Raw genomic sequence first — 25,985 nt, 5'->3', positions numbered from 1 at the left:
ACTCAATCAGAAATGAACCCCTTTCCTCCTGTCTCAGGACTGCAGCTACTCATGCCTTTCATAATTTCAGGAAAATGCTATCTAGTACAAATTTACAGGGTAAATCTGTATAAACCTGTAACAGTGACCTCTGTGCTGACTATAATCAATTGAAAATCAGATTTCTAATTTGTTATTGATTGTTATGTGAAACTATGAGCTCAGTGGCCAAAAAAAAAGGCAAATAACGTGTTAGATTTTTTTTCTCTTCATCACTTTTTGAGTCCAGGCAATAGATCTGATTCTTATTTTTTGCTATGATTCATGAAGTTCTCAGCTTTTAAGTAACATGACTAGTCCTGACACTGTGGTCTTAAAAATAATTTTAAACATACCAGGTTTAAGGTCATGGAAAAGCTTCTTTAAAAGGCATATCTACATGTATAAGGCATCCTTGGTCTGGAAAAAGGAGTACTGAAAGGAATGTACCAGAGGTGACAAAATTATGAATAGCATAAGAAAAGGAGAGTGGCAATCAGCTCTTAAAAGAAGGAGAGAGACCAAATGAAATGGTCAGGTGGAAAGCTTGTTGTTCCTATGCGACCAATGACTGAACTTTGGATGTGGAAGTAGCTACAATTTGATAAACTCTGGAAGAAAAAAATCCATTCAAGATGTTAAATGCAAACATAGTACTACAAGCTCAGGATGTCCATAAATCAGAGTTTAGGAGGGTACAGAGAGGAGCTTGCCAGAGGTGTATCACCATTCACTTGCATTCACTTGTTGGCTCCGTTTCATACCTTCTTTTCTCTAATATCTGTTGTTGGTCATTGACTCTTTGGTTTTATCTGACACAGGTACCCTTGTGTTCATGTGTATAGAGGTTTTGAGAGAATATCCAAATGCTGCTATGACCATCACATATGTATATGGCCACGTTGGCAGCTGCTAGTACTGATTTAACTGTAAATGTCTAAGGGAAGAGCTGTCAGGTATTCTGAGAGAAGTGTGTCAAGGCAGAAGACAGTAATTATTGCTATGTCTGGGTTGTTACATGGACTCCTTAAATGTACTACAGACTACTGTAAAACATTCTCTGAGAGTAAAATACTTTTTGGGTGGAGTGGGATGCAACGAAACATCCCTGTGAAGCCCTGGTGATTTTTGTGTTATTGTGCTGAGAATATAGAAACAATTGGAGTTAACTTTGTCTTTTTAAGTGCTTCAGTAATCATTAGTGGATAGCATGAGCAAGTTGTTGACTTGACAGAAAGAATTTTTCCCTTCTGCTCCTTTCTCTTGCTTTACATGTTTAACTCTACTCCAAATACTCTCCTCATTCCTCATTTGCAGTTCTCTTTTACTCCAGATCAATTCACTAGTGATCAACTTTGATGCTGAACTTCGTGTCCTGCGGCACAAGAAACTGCAGCTGGATGTGCAGATGAAGTATGCTGACCTGCGCTACATCACTTGGTATGAAGAGCTGCTTATCCTGAAGGATGTTGAGAAAACTGAGAATGTTCTCCAGGGGCATGTTAACACCCTCCGCAGTGAGCAGGAGGCCATGCAGGTATGTAGGCCGTGTGTCTCTGGACTTAAAAATACTGCTGATGAGTGGTCTGAAAAGAAAGTAAGGCATCAAATAAATGGTGGCTTCTCTTTGCTTCCTTTTAGCACTGATCTAATATCTAGTGCTAAATTTGGAAAAGCAAGAAACTCTTGGTGATCAGCCTAGGATGGTTGCTTTTAACTTCCAATAGTTAATCTTTTCACAGTCAAAGTAGTTGTATTTTTATAGTTTCTTCATGATGTGGAGTCAATGACAAATCATATACTTTAACTTAAGAACATACTTCTAGGTTTTGCTTGACTGGAGCAGGAATTCAAAGAGAGAAAGTCAAGTTTTGCATTTCCAGATCTTCACTGATACGTCTTACCTACATAAAAGTTCAAAGGTTGTGTGCCTGTTGACTAAAGAATATTTTTTTGTTTGCTTAGTCAAAATTGAACAGCTACCTTGCACAGATGGAGGATAGAAAGTCTGAGATTGTAAAGCTTCGGGAATGTAAGAAAGCTCTTTATGCCAGCTTCCAAGCATCCCTTGGAGAAAACAACAAGTTTGCCCATTTTCTGACCAAGGTTCTGAAGAAGAAAATGAAGTGCATGGAAAAAAAAGTAGAAAGAGAAGCAGGTTGGAGATACTTTTCTCATTTTTTGGGTTTGTTGCACATACTTCTGTGCAGTAAAGTAAATGTCTCTCAGTCTAGCTGGATTCTTGGATACATGCAATACTGAACTTGGTTCAAAAAAACAAATAGATTAGACCTACCCGGGTTTTGTTTCTGTACCACCCCATGTTCTATGGAAGCCAACCTGAATGATAACAACAGTGTAATTCAGCCTCTAACATGATTATATTTGGTCTGATCACAGCTCCTACAACGTACTTCCTGTATGTCAATATTGAGGATTGATAATTGGTATGAAGAAGAGGCAAAGCTTTAAATAGCTGCTTCCTGTGCTGTGCCAATGGGAGCTATGGATAAGTGATTAGTCTGCCACATTGGTGACATTCTCCTTTAATCTGTCCATTGACTAATGAGAGATCATAGACCTAATCTGCAATCATCTATTAGTCACACGACTAAACATATTGTGAAAGGATTTCATTTATCTTAGTGACTAGGTTTTAATTGTTAAGGCTAGGCAGTCTTACTGAGCTAAAACACTTGCACCCTCTCGTTGACTTGGCTTTTGATTTCCACTGGGACATGATTAGCAAAAAGTGCAATCAACAGTGATGCTTTTGTGACAGTTTTGTGCTTCTGTGTATTTTTCTTGGTTGTTTAATCTCTATAGTAGAGTGGTAAACCTACGAGTTTTAAATTCCAAATTCTTTACACACATAAAGAGAGGAAAAATTGAAGAAAAATCTCAAAAAATGTGCCTGTGTTCGTGCATTTGGCACTACTCTCTCCCCCACTTTTTTGATCTCTCTCTCCCCCACTTTTTTTTTTTTTCCTTTCTGTTAAATTATCAAATTAATGCAATAGGCAAAGGGTGCCTGGAGCCACATATTATCAGGGTGCTTTTTTGTTGATTATTGTGTTCACCAGCACATTCACATAATGCACAGCTAGTGAATTTGAGGGGTGTTCTGCAAGTCAGCAGTACTGTCCTTTTCTTCCAGATGAGAAAGATGGGAGTGAATGGGAGAGTGATGAAGAGTCCAGCTTGGGGAGCGATGAAGAAGATTCTAGATCTGAAGATGAAGTCTTTGATGTCTCCGTTTGTCCAAAGAGTACTAAGATAGCATTTCGTTGGGTTGAGTACTTGTTGAGCTTTAGGGACAGTATTGTATTTTTAAAAGGGATTTTTCATTATTCACCTCACATTAATGCCATTAAGGGACAGAATGTGTGCGGTCCTCCTGAGTGCAGCATTTGTCCCCAGGAAATCTCAGTGAAGATAATGAAACCGCTGACAGTATAGGGTACAGTAATTAAAAAGTTTGGAAAAATAAAACTTCTCTAAGTGCTAAAAATTAATTATTTTATGTAAAGAACCATTCAGCATTTCATGGCTGTTTTCTGGAGAGAAAAGGCTCCTCACAGAAGCAGAGCTGGAGTGAGGCTGCAGCTGCTCTCTGGAAACCTGCCGCCAGGCCTAGCTGGATCCCTGTTCAGGGAAGCTCTGGGGGGACACTACAATAATGTTAAATTAAGCTCTTTGTTACCACCTCGTGGATTTATGCAGTAATTGCATGTTTCTAGGCTTCCCTCCTTATCTGAAAAGGTAGGAGCTTTGCAAAATCCTCTGCATTCATTAATTCAGTCATTCATTCAGCAAAAGCAAGCAACCTCTTCTTTTCTTTTGTAGGAGTTTAACTATTTTTTTTTAAGATCTTTGAGTGAGATATCGGTGACCATTTAACAACACTGCTTTTTTTTTTTCTGCTAGAATTTACCAATAAATTACCTTTTTTTTTTTTTTCACATTGGATTTTAGCATCATTTTCATAAATTGAATTTTTTCTTAACTCCTTGTCCATCTCCTTTTTCAGTGAAATGTTGGGAAGAAATGTGGAGCATTTTTACTTTTTATTGAAAAAATCCAAATTACTGATTTAATGGGGAAATGACATGTTGCATTAACCTCTTCGTATGCAGTCTTTAAGTGTAATTTGCTTTGCCTATTTTTTTTTTAATGTGAATTGATTTCTGTTGGTAATGCTGAATTAATTAGTATGACTGAATTTGCTGCACCAGGTAGAAATTCACAGATAAACAACTACATGTTCACGTAACTAAAGATTGTAATGGAACGTGTATTAATTACTGGGACTGAATTAGTTACAAAGGCTAACTTTTGAGCGCTTGGCTTTAATATGCATTTAGTCTTATTTGATGCATTTAGTCTTACTTCTGGAAACAAACTGTCTTGACTGAATATAAAGAAAAAAGATCCATCCAAGACATCTACCCCCTCATGGAGGAACTTGGCCCATAGGGTTTAAGTTCTGACAAAGCTCTAAGGGACCAAGAGCATGGTCTTACTATGGGGAATGTTGGGCAACATGCACATTAGGAGAAGTTACTAGCTCAAGCTTGTAACTACTGTACAGTCGTAATGAAACTAAGCTATCCTCTGACCCTTTCCTTCTCAGACTGTGATAAGGCGCTCTTCCAAAACACCATCCAGCTCCGGGAGAAGCGGGTAGACATTCAGGAAGCTTTAACAAAGGAGAAGAGAGTTGCTGCTAACCTCAGAAAGGAATATAATGTCTTGGTCAAAAAGGTATGGTACTGTTGTCTTCTCAGAAAGCATCAGCTGGCTCCAGTACAATGAAAATGTTGTGCTATTGATTTTGGCTAAGATTTAAAATGGAAATCATAACCTTTTATGTGGCCTCAGTTCGGGTAGAGATAGCCATGCTAGCACACAGGCAGGAGGCAGCTCACCATGGGTCACCCATCCTCCTGGAAAGAGTAAATCAAGGTGGTCTGACCTTAGCTGTTAGGGGGCTGGATCCAGGTTTTAGGTCCAGTTTCTTCCCAACTGTCTAACCATTGTGCAGCAGCAGAAACCAGACTTTGGTCAGATGCAATGCCCGGTGCAATTTGGCCCATCCTGTGTGCATGTGTATGGGGTTGGAGAATATAAAGAGTCGCCCTAACACAAATGCACGCTAAAATAAACCATAAAAATGCTATCCTTCCATCTGTTTCTTTTGCTTTTAGTTATTTTCTTCTGCTCTTTGTCATAGTAATTATTGAATAAACTCACTTGGTGCAAGTTTTCCTTTTAGCTTTTTTGAGCTCCTGCATTCATCAAGACATTTGATTTATATTAATTCAAAAATATCTCAATTTAAAGGGTTTTCTGGGATAGAGAGAGAGTTCTGCCAAAATACCATTATGCAAGGCTTGCTTTTATTGTGTCTCAAAAATGTCCCAGCAAATATGCTTAACTTACAACGTTTTTTGTTTAGTTTTTAAAGGCTTTCCTAAGTGCCAGCTGCCACATATTCACCCTGGGGTCTGACATTTGAGTTTGAATTGTTTCTTTCTCATGCAGAATCAATAAGCATTTCCAGGCATAAAACAATAAAAAAATATCTTGCAGACTCTGTTAATCTAGAAGTGTATTGGACACTAAACAAAGCAACTGGCTCTTGATACATATGGGGCCTCTCAAGTAAGGAGATATATATGTGTACATGTGTACAAAAGTATTCAGCATAGAATTTTGTTTAAATACAGAAATAAGCCTCATGTTAAGCTGTGAAACTCATCTATTATACTACATGGGAAAAAAAGAGGATTTTTTTCCATGCTTCTTTTCCTTCAGATCAAGGACTCTAACACAGATCCTTGCTGTCTTGTGTATTTGAGTACTATAAGATTTTGTCTGTCCACAATTTGTCTTTCTGCAGGCAAAAACAATAGAAGCCAGTCTGAACACAGCAGAGAGGGAACTGGACACCTTTCAGTGGGAAAAGCAGCAGAAATTTAATGAGTTATATGTAGTTGTGCCTTTGAAACTTCATCAGGTAATTCAAGATTTTGTGTTTTTATTACTCTTACTTTTGGCAGGTGCAGAATGGCCTGTGTACATCTAAACAGTAGTGTTATTCGTTTTTTGGGCCTTTACTTCCTAATTTACTACAGTCTCCTTGGAGTGACAGTGCCATTAATTGAACTTCATACTGCTATTTCCTCTAGGTTTGTTTTCCTTCATATAAGGACAGGTAGGGGCAGCACGTTGCTGAAACGCGTGCAGCCTTCAAGTGTTTTATAGGTTTGGCATGGAATATTTCTTCAGGTCTGTCTGCCAATATTCTACTGAAAACAAAAACAACAACAAACTACTGAAAGTAATGGGAGTTTTTCCCAATTCAAGAATGCCAAACTGTAGGCAAATTGTATTCATCTGTGCAGCTGTTATCCCAGGGATGATTAGTAGAAAATGAAGATGAAAACTCAAGACAATACTGTTATTTCCTCTGGGCTGAATCTTGTCCTCAGAGAGAAAACATAGGCTTCTGCCTCTTGTGACTCATACACCTCTGAAGCAAACTCAGCTCTCTCCATTTGTTCTCTCTACCTGCATTAAAATGTTGGTAAGAAAGACAGAAGAGTCCCAGGTCCAGCTATGCAATTCTGCAGGTCCCAGCTCATTCAGAAGCACAGAGACACTCAACAGGGAGTCCCCTACTCTACTTTATTTTCAGTGCTATAGAAAGGAAAACAGCTTTGTATACAGGGAGTCATCACAGCTCTAAGTAGCCTTTTAGCTTCTGAGTGGTAGTAATTCCCTGGCCCAAAACATGAGAACTGTGCCCACGCTATTACGTCATTCATTAGTTTTCAAACTCTTATGCATTTTTTGTCCAGAGTGATCTTCGGTGCCCTTAACAAGTCAAATTAGCCTTGCTTATGGCTAACTTCTGTTTCTGACAGGTGGAGTACTTCGTTAATGGGGAGATACCCAGTGACCTTTCCCAAGCTCTGGTATTTACCAACCAGTCCTTAGAGTATCTGCAGAAGAGAATTGTGGACCTACGTAATGAAAAGATAATGCAGAGAGAGATGTATAAGAAGGCACAGCAGCAGCATAAGCAACTTATCCAGGACAAAAAGGAGATGGAGATAAATATTCGCCGTGAGTAACAGACTCCAAACAACACAGCCTTTATTGTTCATTTTGTTCCCTCTCTGGATGTGGGTAACTCAGCAGATGTCTGTCTTTACTCTCACCCAAATGTCACAGCTGGTTACTGCAGAAAATAAACCAGAGTGGATTGAGTGGACTGTTCTGATGAAGTATTGGTAGTTCTGCACTGCAGCGTCATTAGGCTATGTTAAATAATTTGGGCACTTAGTAAAAGGAGAGCTGACTGAGGTGAGATGCTGGGAATCAGGATACACAATTGCTATTTCTGGCTCTAAACAGGAACTGCTAGAAAAAAGTTCTTTCTGCAAAGCCACATAAGCTTTTTATGCAATTTCCTCCGTGTAATGTAAGAATGATAAAATCTCTATTCAAAACATTTACAAACATAAAACGGAGGACCAGACCCAGAGATGTCCTGGTGTCTACTACCACTGAACCCCCTTCTGCCAACCCACTGAAGCATTTTATAGTCCGTGGTGTGGAGGTGGCTCACTAGGACTGGCTAAGAGCGTGGCTTCTTGACAACACAGGTGTGGTCACAGGCAATAACCAATGGCAATATTCAGTTGTGATTTCTGTGTGGCTTTGAGTGAATTATTTATTCTAGAGCATATACCACTGAGCTCAGACAGAAAGCTGGAGGTAAATTCTTATTAAACAATGAAAAGCAGTTCTACCATTTGTGCCTCTTTTAGGACTGGAAGAGGAATGCAATCAGCTGATGATGCTGAAGTTTGGCCGGATGGTTGATTTTGAAGCAGTTCAAGCACACTCTGTTAACATATGCTTGGAAGAGCTGGAAGTAGAAATAATGCAGAAAGAATATGAGCACTCCCAGGAACTCAAAGAGTGGGAGGTAAGGAGCAGGAATATGAGGGGGGCATATATATATGACTGTGATGTCCTATTAAGGCTTCATTTGCTGGGGCTGAATAGCTACACTAACATTTTTTGTGAACGTATTCGTGTTTTGTTTTTCTTTTTCTCCTGTCACCAAGTTGACCAGAATGTCCGATTTCCATGTCCCATCATGACTCCTACCTCTGCTCCAGTTGCTGCTGCACATCCTATTTTCTTGTGGAGGTAGTTGACACATTTAAAAAAAATAAAAAATAAAAAAATCTTTCCTCCAATGCATCCTTCTGCTTCAGTTCTTCCGGAGTGCTTTCCATTCGGTACCTACTGCCTCCTCCCACTGCATTTGGTGACAAACTATTTGAGTGCAGGGCAGTGCTGGCTTATGTCTGGGACACTAGACTGTGCAGTATGAAAAGTGCTTTTCCCTGTCTGGGAGGCCTAAGGCGCAGCTACTGTGGTACAAACAGGCAACACTTTTATGCTGTCCTTACAGAGTGCTGTCATTGTCTGTCTTTTTAAAAACATGGAGAGAGAAAAAACAGAAAATGAGATGATCTCAAGAGATCCAGAAAATATGAGCAAGTAGCATGTCTTGTTTAAATTGCTTGACTGAGATCTTCCCCCACCCCTCCTGAGCAGTAAAGCATCATCACCTTTATCCTTTATATATATATATATATATATACACGTAATAGGTTTCATGGTTTCTACTTTTTTTCTGTTCATGTAAATTGCTAACATGTTTTGAGGTTAGCCTTGATGTGGGATATACACTGCTCCTTAGGGAAGTTAGTCTGGTGTCATTCAACACAGCACACATCTAGATGTGTTTCAAGGCTTTTATAATGAACTCCAGAAGGGCACAAGTTGGTTTGTAATGAACTGTCCTGTCTGTTCCTTGCATGTTTGTACAGCATGACACGTTTTCAGGAAGACAGACTGTTCAGATTTCCAGCAGCTCCTTGCTCTCCTGATTGTCTTGTGTTTGTAGCTATGCAAAGAACCCGCTCCTCCTCCTGGACTTGGGTACGAGATCCAGATTTCAAAGTGGAAATCCATAGCCCCAGACTTCTCTGTCTTTTATTCTGGTTTGTGGCAGGTGTAGGATCCAGCTTGATACCTTACACGCATATGGCGTAGTACGTACCTAACAGTTTTCTCTTTCCCATGCTCTTGACTAACTGCTTTAAACTAAATGCCTAGTTATTTGCAATAATGGAAAACAACAGCAACAACAACAAAAAAGAAGACATTGCGCTGAAGGTATTGTGGGATCACATGGTGTATGTAGGATCAGTTCGTTGTTTACCTCTTTCTGTGACATGTTCTGCTTAGCACTTGTTCCCTGTTTCACACTGTTTATCCTTTTTCATCCTAGTTTAATTTTTTTTTAATCTTTCTAGAAAAGAACCTCGGACCTCCAGCAGAAGCTAATGATGCTGACAAAGGAAAATACCAGAAAGCTGCAGCAGCTGAACCGCTTCTGCCTTGAAAAGCAGCAACTTGAAACTACGCTGGATTCACTAAAGAATGATCTAGTAAGTCTTATAGCTACTCTGGTAGCTGAAACACAGTAAGGTACTGCTACGTGCAGGTTTGGGGCTGTTCAAAAGTGGAAAAGAGTTCATCCAGCCCTCACCATCTCCCTGGTCAAGCATCCTGCTCTGCAGTTAGCAGTCCAGGCTAATATTTCCTAGCAGCACAGGCTGAATGGCTGCTCTGGGTCTTTTAGAAGGGGAGATAGATGAGCTGATCCTGAAGTAGGCCATATTTTAAATTCTCTGGTAATTTCTTAGATGCTTTCTAATATCAGAACAAACTAATCTTATTTCTAATTAGAAAATGTCTTGCAGGAAGTCAAAATTATTCCTTTGATGCATGTAAACAGCCAAATGAGTTAAGGTATATTCTTTGAGACCAAAATATTATGGAATAAGACAGACTGAGCCTAAGCTGACAGTCCCTCAATCTGACTTAGGAGGCGTTTGGACTGTGGCGTAGTCATGAAGCTGTCCTGTGCCTTGGAAAGCCTCACTTTCCCAAAGGAAATACATTTCCACTGTTAATTCTTGCATGTTTTATGGGAGCTGTTTTTTCTCTCCTTACAGGGAGCAGAATTTCAGGGCCCCCGAACTGCAGACATCAAAGAGAAGGCCAGGATGGAGTCACTGCTGAAACACAGGGCTCATGACATTGCCCTCCTAAGGGAAGAGATCAGTCTTCTCAGCAGAAAAGATGGTTGCATAAGAGAACAACTCAGTCTCCTAACCAGAAAAGATGGGTGCCTCTTTCTACAGCCTTCATCACCACAGGACTCTGAGACACTCTCTGAACCCTTCCCTGTTCTTACACCATGCACGGTAACTAACAGTCCCAGCGTCCCTTAAAAATGGATGTAGTTAACTGCAGCAGTAGTAATACCTAGAAGTGCGAAATGTATTGTTTTGGCTAAGCAGGGGGTTAGTTTTAAAGGGTTTTCTCTGTCAAAATATGACTATAGTGGCAGATACAGAATTAAAATGGGCAAATGCAACCAGTAAATGCTGTCATCAGTCCATTGCAGAGCTCTGCACTAGACAGATGATCTGTGTATGTGTATTGCATGTGCAGCTGCGTATGCCTGTTCGTAGGTCTCAGCACAAAAAGGGGTTTAGAAGGCTGGGTATGAGAAAGTTTTGTCCATCTGAAACTATCTTTGGTACCTGTGTTCTCAAAACTGGTAAAGGAGGTCTGTCTTGGGGGTGCACCTTGTTACCTGTTGAACATCCTAGCAGCAACAGCAGTTTTGTGGAGATGGGGAGTGCTGTGTGGTTGGAGAAGGCAAGGGGACCTTTTTCCTCAGGGCCTACAGCGCTCAGATGGGTCTGGCGCCAATCAGAGACTTGCCTGCTCTACAGAAGTGGGAAACTCGCTGAAGTGCAGGATATCGGATTTACTTGGCACAAGGAGGCTGTAGCAACAGATGAGCAGTGAAGTAGCCTGTAATTCCACTGACTTGCAGCAGTAGACCAGACCGAGAGCAGAGCCAGGCTTTGTCTGTTTTCAGGTTATATTCCTTTTTTTTTTTTCCTCTGGCACTTGGGATGCTGACAGTGAGTGACCATTTATAGCACTTACCTTGTCTTACCATGGTTCCTTCAACCCCAAAGTGGAGGGATTTTTTTTTTTTTAAATGTTCTTCCATTGCAAAGTTTCTAACAATGCACAAGGAAGTTTGGAAGTTGTTGCTATTTTTAAATTAAACAGCTTGAACAACCTGCAGCTGCTCTTGCTCCTCCTCCCCACTCCCTCCCTAGTCATTACTCCTCTGTTAGGTATACCTTCAGGCAGGATCCAACCGTATCCTTGCCAGGCACAAGAACTGCCCCTGCTGGCCTCAGCACGACCAAATGAGTGGTATTTGTGCTGGCAGCCTTTTCAGTGGGTCCCTATGAAGGTGCTGTGCATCTTGTTTCCTCAGGGGGAAAAACAGAAAACAGCCTTGCCCCCAAACCTGGATGCTGGAAGCTTTTGAAGCAACAAAACCCCAGGATGTTGGGGGGTCAGGGATTTGGGTGTCCACCCCAAATTTTATGCAGCTATCCTTGGAGATGAATGAAAATTTCCTCTAGCTCTGCTCCTCCTAGCGGTCTCATGTCACTTAACTGGCACAGGTAGTGGCAGTCCCTCTTCTCCCAAGTTCAGCATTGAGAAGGGTCACTTGGGCGGCCTACTGGAAACTCTAGCTGCAGGAAGATGTCACCTTTCCCCAGGTATCCTGTTTGCTATTTCTGGAAGGAAAAAAAAAAGTGTAGGTTCATTTTGTGGGAGGATTTAGTGTACAGTCAGCCCCAGAAAAGACTTAAGCCTTTATTTTAGGTGTTAAAGCGTGGGTTTGTCTTTACAGATACGCGGCTGCAGCTGGCATCTATGTGAAGGGTTGTTTAAGTTGATTAGGCAGAGTGCATAACTCCAGTCCACCCGCAGGAGCATGTTCCTGGGACATGCCTTCCTGTGGGTGAGGAGAAAAGACCTTCTTGGTAGCGTTATCTTGTGCGAAGCCCTCACTGCATGAGGGTGCTAGATCTTGGTGGTGGCAGCTCTGTTTGGACCCATGTCTTGCAATGTCTCGTGCTGCTGTCTCAGTCTTGTGCTCTGACCAACAGCCCAGTGCCATGGATAGCTGCGGCCTTGTTCCTTCAGCCCTCCCGTTGCCTTGCTGAGGATAACTTCTGTCTCCATAGCATTATAAAAGGCACATATACATCTATATACAAGTGCATAAATATATAAATAGGGGTGGTATACAAAAATAAATACCCATTCTCTTTTTCTCTTTAGAATAAGTCTTTGCAAAAGGCAGCTTGGTCCCTAACTGGTAGGAGAATGAGTCTCTAAGGTCCTCAGTGGTGGCGAGCTGCTGTTCAGATGTCCTGGTAGGTCCTGACTCAAGGATGTGATGACTGGATTCTGGGGATGGAGGTCTCCTCTGGACTGGCAGCAGTCTAGCCTTTCTACCTCTTCAACTGGCACTAGGCCTAGGCAGCAAGGGCTTCCTGAAAGGCAGAGGAGCAAGAGACCGTTAAAATGCATACAGAAATGAGAGGTGCTGTGGTAGCTTTCTTCTCAGCAGTCCATTTTATGAGGATAGGTATTCTGATAAAAGACAAAGAAAAATTCTAAAATTCCTAGTTATATGGGAGTTTAATCCTATGCTTGCACACAATGAGTTTGATCCGTGCTACAGGAAGAGTGGATCACATCCTAGGGGGATGGATTCGTTTAAGTCCTCGGGGACCTTGGTGCTTGCCTGGTGGTCTGGAAGACGTGAGATGAAGGACTAAGGGACAGTACCTCTGCTGCAACTGCAGGTAGGTGTGTGCCCTTCCAGCAGCATACAGTTTCATGTTCTCAGAGAATTGAGAAATCTGTCCTGTAAGACTGTCCCAGGCAATTTACAGTCCCCAACTGCTAGCGTGGCCTTTTTAAGCTGCTCTATACGTTATTAAGTCTTTGCACCACAGAAATGAGCATGAACAAAGCCATCAGAAAGGCTCTCTGGTAAGAATTCCCTTCAAAATCAGCCCAAAACAACAAGATGAAGCAAGCACTGAGTTTTCCAGACCACTGACCTTGGTGGAACAGTGGATCCCGTCGAGCATCCAAACTAGGGCCTCCAACTTTGCTGCCCATCACTGGATGATGCAGGCCAATGAAGTGCTCTTGAAGGTGAGGACAGTCATCTTGTGGCTGGAGAAGTTGGTGAGTGGAGTCATCTGGGAGGCTGTAGAGGAAAGAGCTGTCTTCTGGTCTGGAACTGGGCAATCTGGGGAGGCAGACGAAGAAAAAAGTTTAGCACTATGCACAGATGCTTCCTCCTTGAAAGAGATGATCTATGTAGCAATTAGCTGCATCAATGGAATGACATAAAACGTTCCTAAATGAGGGGAAATTGGGATATACTTGTGGGACAAGAATGAGGTGATGGGAACTGGTATCCACCATTCAAAACTTTGTGAGTGCCACAGCAGCTGGGAGGAGGAATCCCTCCCAGGGAGCAGGGGAATAATGACTTGAAGTGTGAACAGCAAGACAGAGCGCCTGCAACTAGCCAGATTCTGGGCAGCTGTTTATCAGCATCCAGCCACAGATGCTGGTTTCTCTCTTTGTACTCTTTAGTCTCCTGCTTAGAAGCAGGAGGAGGAAATGGGAGGATAAGGGACAGTAGGTCTTATCTCTAAAATGCAATTACCCCTCGCTCAAACCATAGGAATGAGCTGTGTGAAAAGGACTTAGATGAAAAAGGCTGAATGCTGGAGCACAGTTTTGTTTCCCTAATGAACTGTGACAGAGAATAGAGCAACCTGAGGGCTAACTTTTGTGAGCAGGTGTTTTCTGGCAGGCCCCACTGGATCGTTCCATCCTCCCCCTCCGTAAGCCAGGACTAACCTGGAGGGTTGGTAGTCTCGCTGGGCACTCCCATTTTGCAGCACTCGTGCCTGCAGCAAGGCGTTGGTCTCCTCGTGTGACTGGAATGAGAGAGAAGGATCTTAGAAACGCCACAAAGCAGCATTAAGAAGTAGGTGCTGATCTCCAGCAGAACCAGAACCATGGGGCAGAACGGTGAAGCTCTTGCTTAGTAGGTAGAGAAAGCTGAAACTGTTTCTTCTGCCATAGCAGATAGAGCAGAACTGAGCTGAAAAACTCACTTCATGCTTACTGCTGAATTACTGGCTCATGATAACCAATGTACAGTCTCAGTTGTGGCACTGCCTTGGTTTATGTTACTATTTACACACAGAATCCTCAATGTTGCCAGTCCCTGTAAGATTTGCTTAGGAGAAACAGGAACCATTTCCATTAAGTGGGCTTTTTGCCCACTGCCTCTTCCATACTTCAGAGCCACTGCCCCAGGAAACCATGTCATCACGAGTGAATTAGAGACCTTCCTGCTCTTCCCATGTCTCATGCAACTCCACTGCCCTGGGGAAACCTCATGTAAGGAGGAGACAGTCTGGGCACTTTTGCATGCTGCAAGGGGTGTCAGGCATGTCTGCAGAAGCCCTCCCACTGCAACCGTGGCCTCCAGCTCACGTCAAATCAACTGCAGATGTGGACATACCTGCTGCACGTCTGGACTGTAGTCTCGGGGCTTGGTGCTTGCATAGCCCACTCCTGCAGAGGGGCAGATGCCATTCAGATGTGCCCCATTGGTGTAGGGCTGCCCGTTAACGTAGGGGTGTCCGTTGGCGCGAGGAGCAGAGATGGCCCTCAGGGGCACCATGGTGTACTGGCAGGATGATACCAGCAGCCCAGCTCCCGGGAAGCCCATGTCGATGGTTTGCTCTGCAGAGGGAAGAAAAAGGAAATCTGAGACCAAAAGCAGAGGTAAAGCTGAGCTTCTTGAGGTGAGCTGCTGGGTGGGACAGTATTAGGCAGTCCTGTCAGGCAGCTATTTGGCACTCAAAGCACCCTTGGGGACAAAAAGCGGAAAGAAGCCCACCACAAAAGTAAAGGCAGTGCTGCTTGCCACCTCTTCTAGTCCCAGGGTTCCTTCTCAACAAGGTAAACGGGACAAGGGACGGACCGGTAGCTTTTGTCTTCACAGGGGACTTCCACAGGACATTTGGAACTTGTCCTCTGCCCACCCTTATCCCTGCTTCACAGAACGCGCAGCCTTCACATTCTGTGTTTGACCCAATTACACCTAGGTTCAGATCTAACCCACACGGTGAGCACATCCTGTAAATCAGCCCTCAAGAAAGGACACTCACTCTGCTTGGACCAGGCTCTCCAAAGGCAAAATGGGATGAAGGCCACGATGAGGAGCACAATGGAGCCCAGCACGACGCCCACAATCAAGTACGGCAAGTCGCTGGAACGGGCCACCATGGCTCCTGTCCCCAGGCCGCTGTGCCCGCCGCTGAGCGGGGGATGCTGCTGGGGGGCCACTGTTGAGGGTGGAAGACGACCTGGCAGACCAAGAGACTTCCGAGCTGTGAAGGAAAGAGTCAGAGTGAGACACAGACAGGGCAGGAGCAAGAGCAGCACTCTCCAGGGATGTCTACACTGCTGTGGAGTGAACAGACTTCTGCAGTGGCTTTGAAGAAGTGCTTCTGGATGCCAGAGGATTTCCTGGGCTGAAGCATATTGCCATACAGATGAGTCCTTTGTGCTTGCTTTACAGATCTGCCAGGCTGTTGGGCTGCTAAAGCACAAGGAAAAAGGGAAAGCCTCCAAAACGCCCACTTGGACTTAATGCTGTCCCTATTGCGACAGTGCAGCTGCTTGGAAGACGAGATGGGACTCACTTATAATCAAGCACAGCAGTTCAGACCAGCAAGGGGGAGTTAGCCCTTCTGGTTCCAGTCACTGTCTACGTGGCACTTAGGAAGAGAAAAGGTCAGTACTGCTCTGAGGGAAATGCTGATGGACTCGCAGGTCTGCATCAGGTGTCTGTGAGTACTGGTACGGGTGTATACGCAAACTGAGCATCAGCACCAACAAATTTACCCCGCTCTTCTGTCTCCACCTGCTTGCCTGAGCGTGGATGGTGTACAGTCAGGCAGGGGTGGTACCCGCGAAGCTGCTTACCTTTGGTTTCACAGATCATCACGTTGCTGAACTCGCTTTCGCCGCCCTCATTGAAGCACTGCATCTTAATGTCGTACGAGGTTTCTGGCTGCAGGTGGCTGATGGAGTGCCAGTACCGATCTCCTGAGGAGGGAACACACACACACGGTGCCTTTAGCTCCCGTGGGGAACTTGCAGCTAGCCCATCTCTGCAGCAGCGAGAGGTGAAGCACGACTAGCCAGCAGCAGCAGCCACCTCGTGCCTTTGGTATACAAGGCTCCTTCTGGCCATGTACTCTTACAGAAGAAATCAAGAGCTGGGACCAGACTCCAAAATCTCCTACCTTCCACCACATCCTTCTTGTAGTCGCTGTCATTGTCACTGTCAGTGGGGCGGTAGTAGATATAAAAGCCATGGATGGGAGTGTTGTTGTTGCTGGCGGGGATATACTGCAGAGAATGGGAGGGAGAGCAGAAATTAGCAGAGCCCTCTGTTGGGCAAGGAAGAGTCAGGACAAATGGGATGAGGCAGGAGGAAGACCCACAGGGAGCTCTTCCTTGTCCTGCTGCTGGTTTTCACAGTAAGGGCTTCCTTCCAAGAGCTCATTGCTATTTTATACTCTAACATCTTGCCTCTCTCAGGTAACAGGCAGGCCATGAATCTAGTCCTGTCAACCCAAACATCCTGTATTCTGCGCCCTCCCAGCAGCTACCGCCAATGCTAAAAAGAAAAAATTCCTCAGCATCAGTGACTCAGCTGAGCAAGGACAAACACACCTTCACCTTGACTCTAACAGTCTCACCGCTTCCAGACAAACAGCATCTACCTTGCCATGAACCAGCGACTGGAGAAGTCTCATGTTTGTGTGGACAACTCTGCTCCTCCTCCACCCAAAGCTGTACTGCCCCAGCTCCATGTGCTCATACTGTCTTTCACCCGGTATTATATCAGCTACTGTGTTTAAAACAACAGCAGTGCCCATGCTGCCCTGTAGCAATTTCAAGCCAGAAGAAACTGGGAGAGAAGAGAGTGATGCACCCCTCTGAATAAGCTGTTGGAAACACTTAGATCTGAGCTTGTGATCCAAAAGATCCTGCCCGCTCCTAAAAATCCTCTGGGCTGGACTGCTGTAAACAATTACCAGCCCTTACAGCTGCTGTTCTGCAAGTGAGAGTGAAGGACACGTCTGCTGGGAACTACTGGGACAGACAAGAGGTGCTAATGGATTCCAGGAGTTTGGCCAGGGGAGCAAGCAGCCACCCCCAGAGTAGCTGAACCGTGCTTGTTGGATGAACTGGTCAAGACCCTGAGGTTATCCACTGAAATGCCTCCTGTGCGCAACGCTGGATTCAGATGAAAAGAGCTTCCCAGGCTCTCTGAATTCCTCCACTTCTACACGGCCCAAGCCTGACCCTTGTTTTCTGTGAGAGCTATCGGATCCCCAATCCATTCGTGCTGCTGACAGGCTCCAGCCTGGTAACCTGGAAGCGTTGTAAGCCAGGCAGGTAGCACCCACACACCTGCACCCTGCACTTTCAGAGACCTTTCCTCCCTACAAACCTTACCATCCACTTCAGCATGATGGTGGTCTCGTTGATGGCATCTGTGAAGGTGATGTACGGCCCGGCCACGGGGCGCTCGTAGACTCGGTTGCTGTACCCAGACACCACATATGGCCGAGACGCAGCACTGGGCTCGCTCTCCCCCAGGATGTTCAGTGCTCGGACACGGAACTTATAGGAAGTGCCTAGGGGAGAAATGGGAAATCAGAGTTTTACCAAGACAGCGCCAGTGTCTTCCAAGGCTTCTGCTGTCAGCACAGGCCTGACTCTGGAGAGGAGCCACATCTCCAGAAGGTGGAGAGACTACAGCCAGGCTTCGATAAAAAATGCATGGCCAGATTTCAGCCATGTGCTAGACTGAGCCTGCTTTTATTTGCCTCTCCTAATTACCGTCTGGATGGTCTAGAGGCCAGGTCACAGTTATGGCAGGTATGTGGATGGATTCAGAGATGGTTGAAAGGATGTCCTTACCCCAGAGCAGGTATGGGATGTCATCCTTCCTCTACTACATGGAAATCATAAATCTCAGATAAAAGCTCTAAGCCTAAATAATGTTTAATCAAACATCATTTTTCTGCTCTTTAAGTTTGGGTGATTTTGTCCTTTAAAGCTGTCCCACTTAGCGATGCCTTTTTTCTCATGTGAAGTGCAATGCGAATGGTGTGTCCGTCTGTCTTGCCTGCGGCTAAGGAAAGAAAGCTCTGTCCTGTCTAATAAATGGCAAAGACAAGACACTCTTATGCTTTCAGTAACTACGTCCTGTAAGACAGAAAAGCATGTGCAAGACTCCCTGAGGGAGGTCAAATCTATGCTGGTCTCTGCAGCTGGAGAAATTGGAGAAGCATCTGCAGCATTTCCCCAAGCATCCGAGGCTGGAGCTGGGGCGGCTTTGTTCCGATCCCACACGGCAGGGCTGAGTGAGCTGCGACAGCTGGCTGACCGTCCTACAGGGGCCGCGCAGCTCTCCCACAGCCCTCCAGGAAGCGGGGAGGAGAACACCTGCCTACCTTTCTCCAGGCCAGGGATTTCCACAGAGAGGCGAGAAGGAGGAATGTCACTGGTGGCCAGGACCCAGTCTCCCAGCTTCTTCAGTTTCTTGTATTCTACCCGGAAAGACTGGATGGGAAACCCGCCGTTGCCCCGGGGGATCCAGGTCACGTACACAGATGTCTCCGATGCCATGGAGATGGTTGGACGATCTGGTGCCTCTGGAGCTGCAAAGGGCACATCAAGACATGAAACACCCTCCTCTGACCGTGTCTGGAGGATCCTGTAGCTCAGAGGTAAGCAGGTGAAGGACTGCCTGCCCTGCACCCACCCACGTGCTGAGTCCTGAGTGCTAATTTCTTTCTGCCTCTTCATTAGAGCTGGCATCCCCAAATCCTCGTTCCTTTCAGTCTCTCCAAACATCTTTTACTCCTGTTTGCACCTTGCTCCTTTTCCCCTCCCAACTCGAGCAGGGAGAGAAGAGGTCTGTGGTGTGTACGCCCATCACAGGAGGGGCAGCACTGAGAGGTGCGGATGCGGGGCTGGAGACGAGAGGCCCGGCTGATGTGGAGGCAGTGAGCGGGGGGAGACTGACACTGGGGACAGGAAGGGGACGGACAGGTGTAGGAGGTGAAAACAGGAAAGGCTGAGAGGAGCCAGCTGAGGAGGAAATACGGAAGAGTTCCGAACTGTAGAAATATAACCTGATACAAAAACAATCAAAAGATGGGAGGGAAAGAGACAGACGGAGCTGCGGAGATGAAAGCAAAGGGAACACATGAACTACAGCAAGGATAACGGCACTGCTGAATACCAGTGGCAGGCACAAGGTGGGAAACAACAAATTGGATTAACTAAGCAGGAACTGGTGTTCCTCCAGTGCAGCACAATGCCCAGATGGAGCAACCGCCTACCCTCACTGCCCATTCTTAGTTTCTGACAGGTCCTTGTGTTAACGGTGGGGACAGGCTCTGGGATCAGCTTCCCCTCCAAAGACTGCCTGCCTGCCAAGAAGCACAGGGGTGTCCGAGAAAGATATCTCCTAGTCAGGAGCTAGAGACCACCCACCCTTGCTTTACCCAGGGGAGACTCTAACCCCAGCACCGACCCGGCGCCCCTCGCCCTCCCTCCTTGCCAACCCAGGCCAGGCAGGGCCTTACGGGACAGGCGGCTGTTGTCGGACTGGTTACTGCTCTGGGTGCTCGTGCCTGGGTCATCCCTCTGGATTTGCTGCTCTTTGCTGGCAACAATCTCTGGTTTTGGACGCCGGCCTGCGCAGAAGGGAGAGATGGCATCAGGGACGCGGTAATGCAGGTCAGAGTTAATTGTTGCTGTCGTGAATAAAGACAGATTCCCAGCTGCGATGCCGAGGTAAATACTCCTTGGACTCAAACAGCCCTAGGGCTTCAAAGTGCTCAACTTGCAGACAGGAACCGAAGCTAAAGGGGCAGATTGGTTCTACTGTTAATTGCTTTTCTTTTGCCCCCACTAATATTTAATTTTCTAAAACTTTTAATTGGTTTTCTGGAAATCTTGTTGCTAGATTTCTGCCCGAGGAGGTGGTAATTAGCACAGTGCAGGGGCCTCAGAGGATATGTGAGCAGGCCCAGCACCATGGGGAAGGTTTCAAGGAAGGGAATGCCATTCCCCATCCTTGCTGGGGGACAGGATAAGCAGCATGGGACGGGGGGACTGAGCTTAGACACTAGGAGCATCCTCTCGGTGGTGCAGCCAGCTCAGCGTGACACAGACTGCTGGAGGAGGGCCTGCAGTTTCCTTTAGTGCAGGACAAGGTTTTATGAACAGATTGGACAAACACGGCTCCAGAATAACCCCCAAAGGCACAGGATGGATTAACAACCTCCTGACAGCCCTCCCAGGCCTATTTTCTTCACTTCTGCAGGTGTCCAACTGAGCCACGGAGGGAGGAAGGACGCTTGTAGGGGCCCTCCCCTGGCTCAGAGCAAAACAGCCAGGGCCAGGCTGGACCTTTACCAGTCCGGAAGGTCACCATGGCCGTCTGTCCCTCGCCGGCACAGTTGTGGGCAGCCATCTCCACCTCGTAGAGGCTGCCGGGGTCCAGCCTGGTGAGCGTCAGGCGGTGCTGCGAGGCCGGGACGTCCCTCACTGCCCAGCTGTCCGAGGCGTTGGTGACCTGCTGAGAGACCGACACCGGCGTCGCAAAGCTGGGGGCTGGCTGGGCTTCTGGCCAGCACCGAGCCCTGAAGCGTTCCCTTGGGGCGTCGTGTAAAGTATGGCTAACTTTCCTCCTGTCCGTGCAGGAGGGAGATGTTTTCAGCCTGATATTGCAGAGCTGAGGGATCCGGGGACACAGAGGGAGCGTTCAAAGCCTGCCCAGGCTGTGCCAGTTGGGATTACGCAGTGGGATTTGGGGAAGCTGCACATTAGTCCAGGATGCTTGATGAAGGGCAGAGTTAAGGCTCTGAAGCCTCACCTCTGGCATTTCCTGGCAGAAACACAGCGCCTTATGCAGGGAATAGATCATATATGCCCGGAAAGATGTGGAAATACTGTTTTCTGGTGATGTCCCGACGCCCCATACGGAGCAGAAGGGAAGGTGGGACTCTCCTCCTTCTCCCCAGCTGCAAGGATAATATTTTTTCAAGCAAATACACAGGACACCGAAGTGACCCGGTGCCGAAAGGAGCATTAGCAATGCAGGCAACGCAACAGAACGGAAATGCCAAGACTCTGCTGTATCATTCATCTTCTCCAAGCATTTGACACTGACTGATTAATGCCTGCCTCGTTTTATTTTTATTCCTCAGCCTGCGGAGCTGTGAGGCCAGGGAGGGGAGCCCTAAAGACTGCTAATATCCAGGAAAGAAAAAGAGAAATTCTTAAGAAACAAAGATAATGGCTGCATGGCATCTGACTGCTTGCAGGCTGCTAAGTATTTAGGGTCAGTGTACGTGCAGGGAAAAGAGACAGCCGCAGATATTTTCCAGAAGAGAAACAGACCCTTGCCCAGCACAATTTTAAGCCTCCTGTCATTAGGTTTTACTTTCCTTAGCCATCTTTCACACAAAGAGCCTTTTCTTTTGTTGCTGAATTGATTCCTTCCCTCTCTACAAACACGCTTTTCCAGTCAGAGATGTTAAAACCAGATCATTATATAACTTGATCCTACAGATCGCATAGAAAGAGACTCTTTCTAAACAAGTTTAAGGGTTATTGGGACTAATTCCTTTCCACACAATCCTTCAGCGTCCCAAGAAAGAGTCTCCAGCTGAGAATTTGGACTACACTGAAAACATATTACTGCAAACTGCAGTGACCCATGGTGACCTCCACTGCCCTACAGCCCCTTCCAGGTGAAGCGCTGAAAAACAAATAAAATATGGACAAACTCCAGCCTGCGAGTTAAGATTGCATGCAGAACTGCTTGTTACATGATACACCACTGGGGGACAAATCTCCTCCTGGCAGACAACTAGACCCTGCAGTCTGGTGAGGATTTGACATCTTTTGTTTCTAAAACTTGCCCCCTTGTGCTCTTGTGTTGGCATCTTCTGTCTTTGTTTTAAAGGGCTATATAAAGAGATAGTTAGTTAAAACCCTCAGTGTAAGTTTTGTTTAGAAAGAAATCAAGAATATGGGGGTGTTATAGAAGCCTCCTGTTATATTGTATTTTCATGAAGTCAAGCAACTCCAGGAAAATAGATGCATATATTCACATATAATTGAAAATGGTGCCTTGCAGTGGCTGGGAATCAAAAACACACCAGATTCGAAACGTACTCAAAGCCCAAAGCAAAACCTACCTCTCTACTGCAACCCTCTGCCTACCCAAAGGAAATACAGGTATTAAACAGACAAATCCAAGGCTGGCAGCCCACCTGGAGACCAGCACAGAGGAAGGAACATGAACAGGGCAAAACAGCAACCAATACCTTGCGATGCTTCACCACGTAGTAGAGGATGGGGGCTCTGCTGTCAGGCCGGGGTCTCCACACCAGGTCGTAGCTGTCTGTCTTCGACGTCCGGGGAGAGCTGAGGATGATGGGGGCCTCGGCTGGAGACACCAGCTCCCTGCTGGCTGCGCACTGTGCAGATGCTGACAGCGGGGTGGTCCCAGGCTTCGGCAGCCCGGCTTTATCCAGGGGCAGCTTTAAGGCACCCTCCCTGGAAGGCGGCGTTGGAGGCTGAGCTGAGCCCAGCCGGGCATCTCGCCCAGGGTTGAGGGTAGCTCCTGAAAGACAAGATGTCAAGAGTAAATGGGCGGTAAGGGCAGGGTAAATCCCAATCCAGTCCTGGGGTGAGGACAGAGCTGCGAGAAGCCCCCTGATTCCTCTCAGAAGACCAGAGCTATTTACACACTGCACCACAGGTCCCTTAGAGGTATCAGGTCCCAGATGGTGCTGCCGGCTGTGCCACTCCAAAAGGTATTAGAAACAAGCTTTCTCTCCTGGTATAAACATAACACACCCCACTGGGGCCTCTCCCAGAACATGCCTGGGCCATATAGGACTTCTTACCTCTCTGAGGGCTTCCTAGCCCTCTTACCCTGGATCAGGGTCCAAGGAAACAGGTGGCTCCTCCAGAAACCCTCAGAGTGTAGGGTGAAAAGGAAGGAAGAGTATGGCAGCTCAAACCCAAGCAAGAGGGTGATACACCAACTCTCTTCTGCTCCCCTCTGCTCTTTCCCCGTGCGTTAGGCTCCAGCACTGAGTGACCACAAACTTCCAGAGAGGGACTGACCTGGCCGGGCTGTCCTCAGCTGCACCATGGCTTGCGCGCTGCCGACCTCGTTCTCTGCCATGCACTGGTAGATGCCGTCGTCCTCGGGCCCCACGCTGACCACCCGCAGCGCCCGGCGGGAGAGCCGGAGCCGGTGGCTGGCGGAGAGGGGCACGGCGTTGCGCAGCCACACGACGGAGGGCTGGGGGTTCCCCCGCACCTCGCAGGTGAACTTGGCGCTCTGGCCCCAGGGAATGATCTGCTGGGATAGCTCCATTGTGACCTCCGGGGGCTCTGCAAGGGGAAACAGCACGGCTGCTGAGCATCACCTGGCAGGGAGCACGGCACCATCGTGGCTTTGTGCTCTTCTCTGTAGGTTCTCAACCCTCCCTGCCAGTCCTGCTACCTTTGAGGGGTCCCACATGGATGTGGTACTCCCCTTCAGCATCCAACATCTACCACACAGAGAGGTGTCCCTCTCAGCCACAGGATGACAGCAGGCACTTATGAGTCCCATTTCTCTTAGCTGAAACATTACTCTGCAAAGCTTGTGCTTGTGCCAGTAACACTTCAGCACTTGGGTGTCATGAAATCCAACAAAACACGGGCTTATCCTCCTTAATGCTTGTGAGAAGGAGAAGGATGTGTGGTAGAAACACAGAAGGCGTAGTACCCGTTACATTTCTCACCCCGTAAAGAGCTTCTGTACAAGGAGTGAGTGAAAAGCAAGACACTGATGTCTTTGCTATTATCTAGCTCAAATATGCCTGAGAAGCAGCCAGTCCTCCACTAGAGAGTGTTAGAGCAAACCTTCCCCACAGGAGGGAGGATCCATCATCTCCAGCTCATGGTGGGAGCCAGGAAGGAGGAACCACCACCCTCAAGTCAGAATTCATCCCGTCTCATCGGAACTGGAACCTGAAAGCAGTAGAGAAAGTCCGAGCCCCTCTTCCAATGAGGACTACAGCAGCACTCACCGAACACCTGCACGTTGTAGAAGATGAACGCGGCTCCGGCCTCGCCAACCCCATTGTCGGCCGTGCAGCTGTAGGTCCCCGAGTCCTCCTCACTGGTGGGGTCAATGAGGAGGTTGCTGAGCAGGAACCGCGTCTTGTTGAACGCGGAGACGCTGGAGCCGTCCTTGGCCCAGGTGACCCGCGGCGGGGGGATCCCGCTGGCCACGCACTCCAGGATGAGGCTTTGGCCTTTGGTGACGATGATGGTCTGAGCCTCGGGGGGGTAGATTATCCGAGCTGCCTCTGCTGTGGAGCCTGGCGACAAAAGGAGGAAGGAGGTAGGTGGGCAGGAAGGTGGCAGTGCAGGACAAGGCCATTCTTTAAGGGATGCGTGCACACAGCAAAGTAGTCTTGCTGAAGGACTAAGGACCTGTCCTCGCACGGCACCAAAAATAAATCCTGAGCAGGCACAGCGATCCCAGGAGCAGACCTTGGGGCATTCTGCTGCTGGGAAGGAGTTTTCTCAGCAGCTGACAATGGTGGTTCATACCAAAAAACAGCTGCAGTAGCACTTTGTATGTACACCCAGGGCCAGAACGGCTAAGGAGAAGATGTGCAAAGAAAGGAGAGCAGCTTACGTCTCACGCGGAGCCTCTCACTGGACACTGAGGTTTTCACCTCCTGCGTCACGGGGTTGTAGGCAGCACATTTGTAAGTCCCCTCATCCTCCTGGCTGGCATTGACAATCTGCAGGTTCCCGGATGGCATGATAAGGTAATTGTCTGCAGGGAGAGAAGAGGAGATGGCGCATGGTCATAAGGTGTGTCCCCCGGAAGAAACACTGTGCCCTGTAGAAAAGGTGGACAAGTGGGAAGGGAAAAAAACAACAGGAGAACGCTGAAATGACCCCTTTTTGTTCACACACCAGGAGGAGCAACGATGCAGTTGTGGAAGGAAGAGAGCCTCAGATGAAGCTAGCTTGCCACAAGTGCCTGCAGCAGATGGAGCAAAGCTGTAGAATCGAGACTCAAGTTTTTAAAAATTCCCCAAATTCAGAAACATCTTTATCCAGGGGCTGGGCTAGGGGAACACTTCATGGACAAATAGGGATGCCCAGTGAAGAGCGACATGGTGCATCACCTAATTCTGCTTCCTTCCCCCTTCCACAAGCTGGTGTTACACCTGGCCCCCCAGGAGTAGGGGACAACAGGGAGACCCAGCAGAGACCCTACAAGAGCCTGTCCTCAAACTGGCCAAAAAGGGACGAGAGGGAGGCAGCAGGCAGACAGCACTCTTGCTGGCAGGGAAGGGTAAAACCAAGGCCGTGGGGGGACACGGGGGGACAGACCCCTTAGGCGCTCACCTCGGGAGGCCTCCAGCCACTCGTGCTTCACGCTGTAGCGCACCTGGGCCTTGGGGTGGCTCTCGGGCAGGTCGCAGGCGATGACGGCCGTGTTGCCTTCGTCCACCTCGATCACGTGCTGGCCGTCAAACTTGAAGTCCTTGAGATCTGCACAGGGAGTGAACGAACGACGGGGCATCTCAGCACCTCACCATCGCCTTGGCCTCTCCCTGTGGGCGCAGGGCTGCTTGCCCTGGTGCCGGCAGAGGACAGCAGCTAAGGAAACTGGTCCCCTTTCAGAGCTGTTTTTTTTTTTTTCCCCTCCTCCTCCTTCCTACAAAGCAGGTAAATTATAACACAGCTTC

General features: G+C 47.0%; 2 protein-coding genes across 16 annotated transcripts in view; one reads left to right on the top strand and one right to left on the bottom strand.

Annotated features, from left to right (window-relative positions):
- CFAP44 (cilia and flagella associated protein 44) overlaps positions 1 to 20,667 on the top strand; it is an 81,067-nt gene extending 60,400 nt beyond the window's left edge. For 5 of the 7 annotated variants that reach the window (XM_080566703.1, XM_080566705.1, XM_080566707.1 and 2 more), the window contains 9 exons: positions 1,352 to 1,555; positions 1,984 to 2,176; positions 3,176 to 3,286; positions 4,652 to 4,782; positions 5,921 to 6,037; positions 6,948 to 7,149; positions 7,857 to 8,017; positions 9,423 to 9,557; positions 10,128 to 11,706. In XM_080566703.1, coding sequence (XP_080422829.1) covers positions 1,352 to 1,555; positions 1,984 to 2,176; positions 3,176 to 3,286; positions 4,652 to 4,782; positions 5,921 to 6,037; positions 6,948 to 7,149; positions 7,857 to 8,017; positions 9,423 to 9,557; positions 10,128 to 10,406 — 1,533 coding nt within the window. In that variant the 3' untranslated portion in view covers positions 10,407 to 11,706. Of the gene's footprint in view, positions 1 to 1,351; positions 1,556 to 1,983; positions 2,177 to 3,175; positions 3,310 to 4,651; positions 4,783 to 5,920; positions 6,038 to 6,947; positions 7,150 to 7,856; positions 8,018 to 9,422; positions 9,558 to 10,127; positions 11,707 to 20,524 lie in introns of those variants that run through there. The other 2 variants (XM_080566704.1, XM_080566709.1) reach the window with 2 other exon arrangements.
- The window catches only part of BOC (BOC cell adhesion associated, oncogene regulated), a 47,277-nt gene continuing 33,146 nt past the window's right edge, over positions 11,855 to 25,985 (bottom strand). For 7 of the 9 annotated variants that reach the window (XM_080566760.1, XM_080566755.1, XM_080566756.1 and 4 more), the window contains 16 exons: positions 25,642 to 25,788; positions 24,917 to 25,060; positions 24,300 to 24,593; positions 23,344 to 23,616; positions 22,536 to 22,834; positions 20,617 to 20,779; positions 19,782 to 19,892; positions 18,642 to 18,848; positions 17,638 to 17,819; positions 16,416 to 16,521; positions 16,093 to 16,215; positions 15,273 to 15,494; positions 14,621 to 14,844; positions 13,948 to 14,027; positions 13,131 to 13,324; positions 11,855 to 12,554 (listed from right to left, as the gene is read on the bottom strand). In XM_080566760.1, the coding sequence (XP_080422886.1) occupies positions 12,370 to 12,554; positions 13,131 to 13,324; positions 13,948 to 14,027; positions 14,621 to 14,844; positions 15,273 to 15,494; positions 16,093 to 16,215; positions 16,416 to 16,521; positions 17,638 to 17,819; positions 18,642 to 18,848; positions 19,782 to 19,892; positions 20,617 to 20,779; positions 22,536 to 22,834; positions 23,344 to 23,616; positions 24,300 to 24,593; positions 24,917 to 25,060; positions 25,642 to 25,788 (2,954 nt within the window). In that variant the 3' untranslated portion in view covers positions 11,855 to 12,369. The remainder of the gene's footprint in view (positions 12,555 to 13,130; positions 13,325 to 13,947; positions 14,028 to 14,620; positions 14,845 to 15,272; positions 15,495 to 16,092; positions 16,216 to 16,415; positions 16,522 to 17,637; positions 17,820 to 18,641; positions 18,849 to 19,781; positions 19,893 to 20,616; positions 20,780 to 22,535; positions 22,835 to 23,343; positions 23,617 to 24,299; positions 24,594 to 24,916; positions 25,061 to 25,641; positions 25,789 to 25,985) is intronic. The other 2 variants (XM_080566759.1, XM_080566753.1) reach the window with 1 other exon arrangement.

This window comes from Anser brachyrhynchus, assembly GCF_964034855.1.
Source record: "Anser brachyrhynchus genome assembly, chromosome: 1".
Taxonomy (NCBI): Eukaryota; Metazoa; Chordata; class Aves; order Anseriformes; family Anatidae; genus Anser; species Anser brachyrhynchus.
The sequence above is the reverse complement of the archived record's forward strand: the minus strand, read 5'-3'. Positions and strand labels throughout refer to the sequence as shown.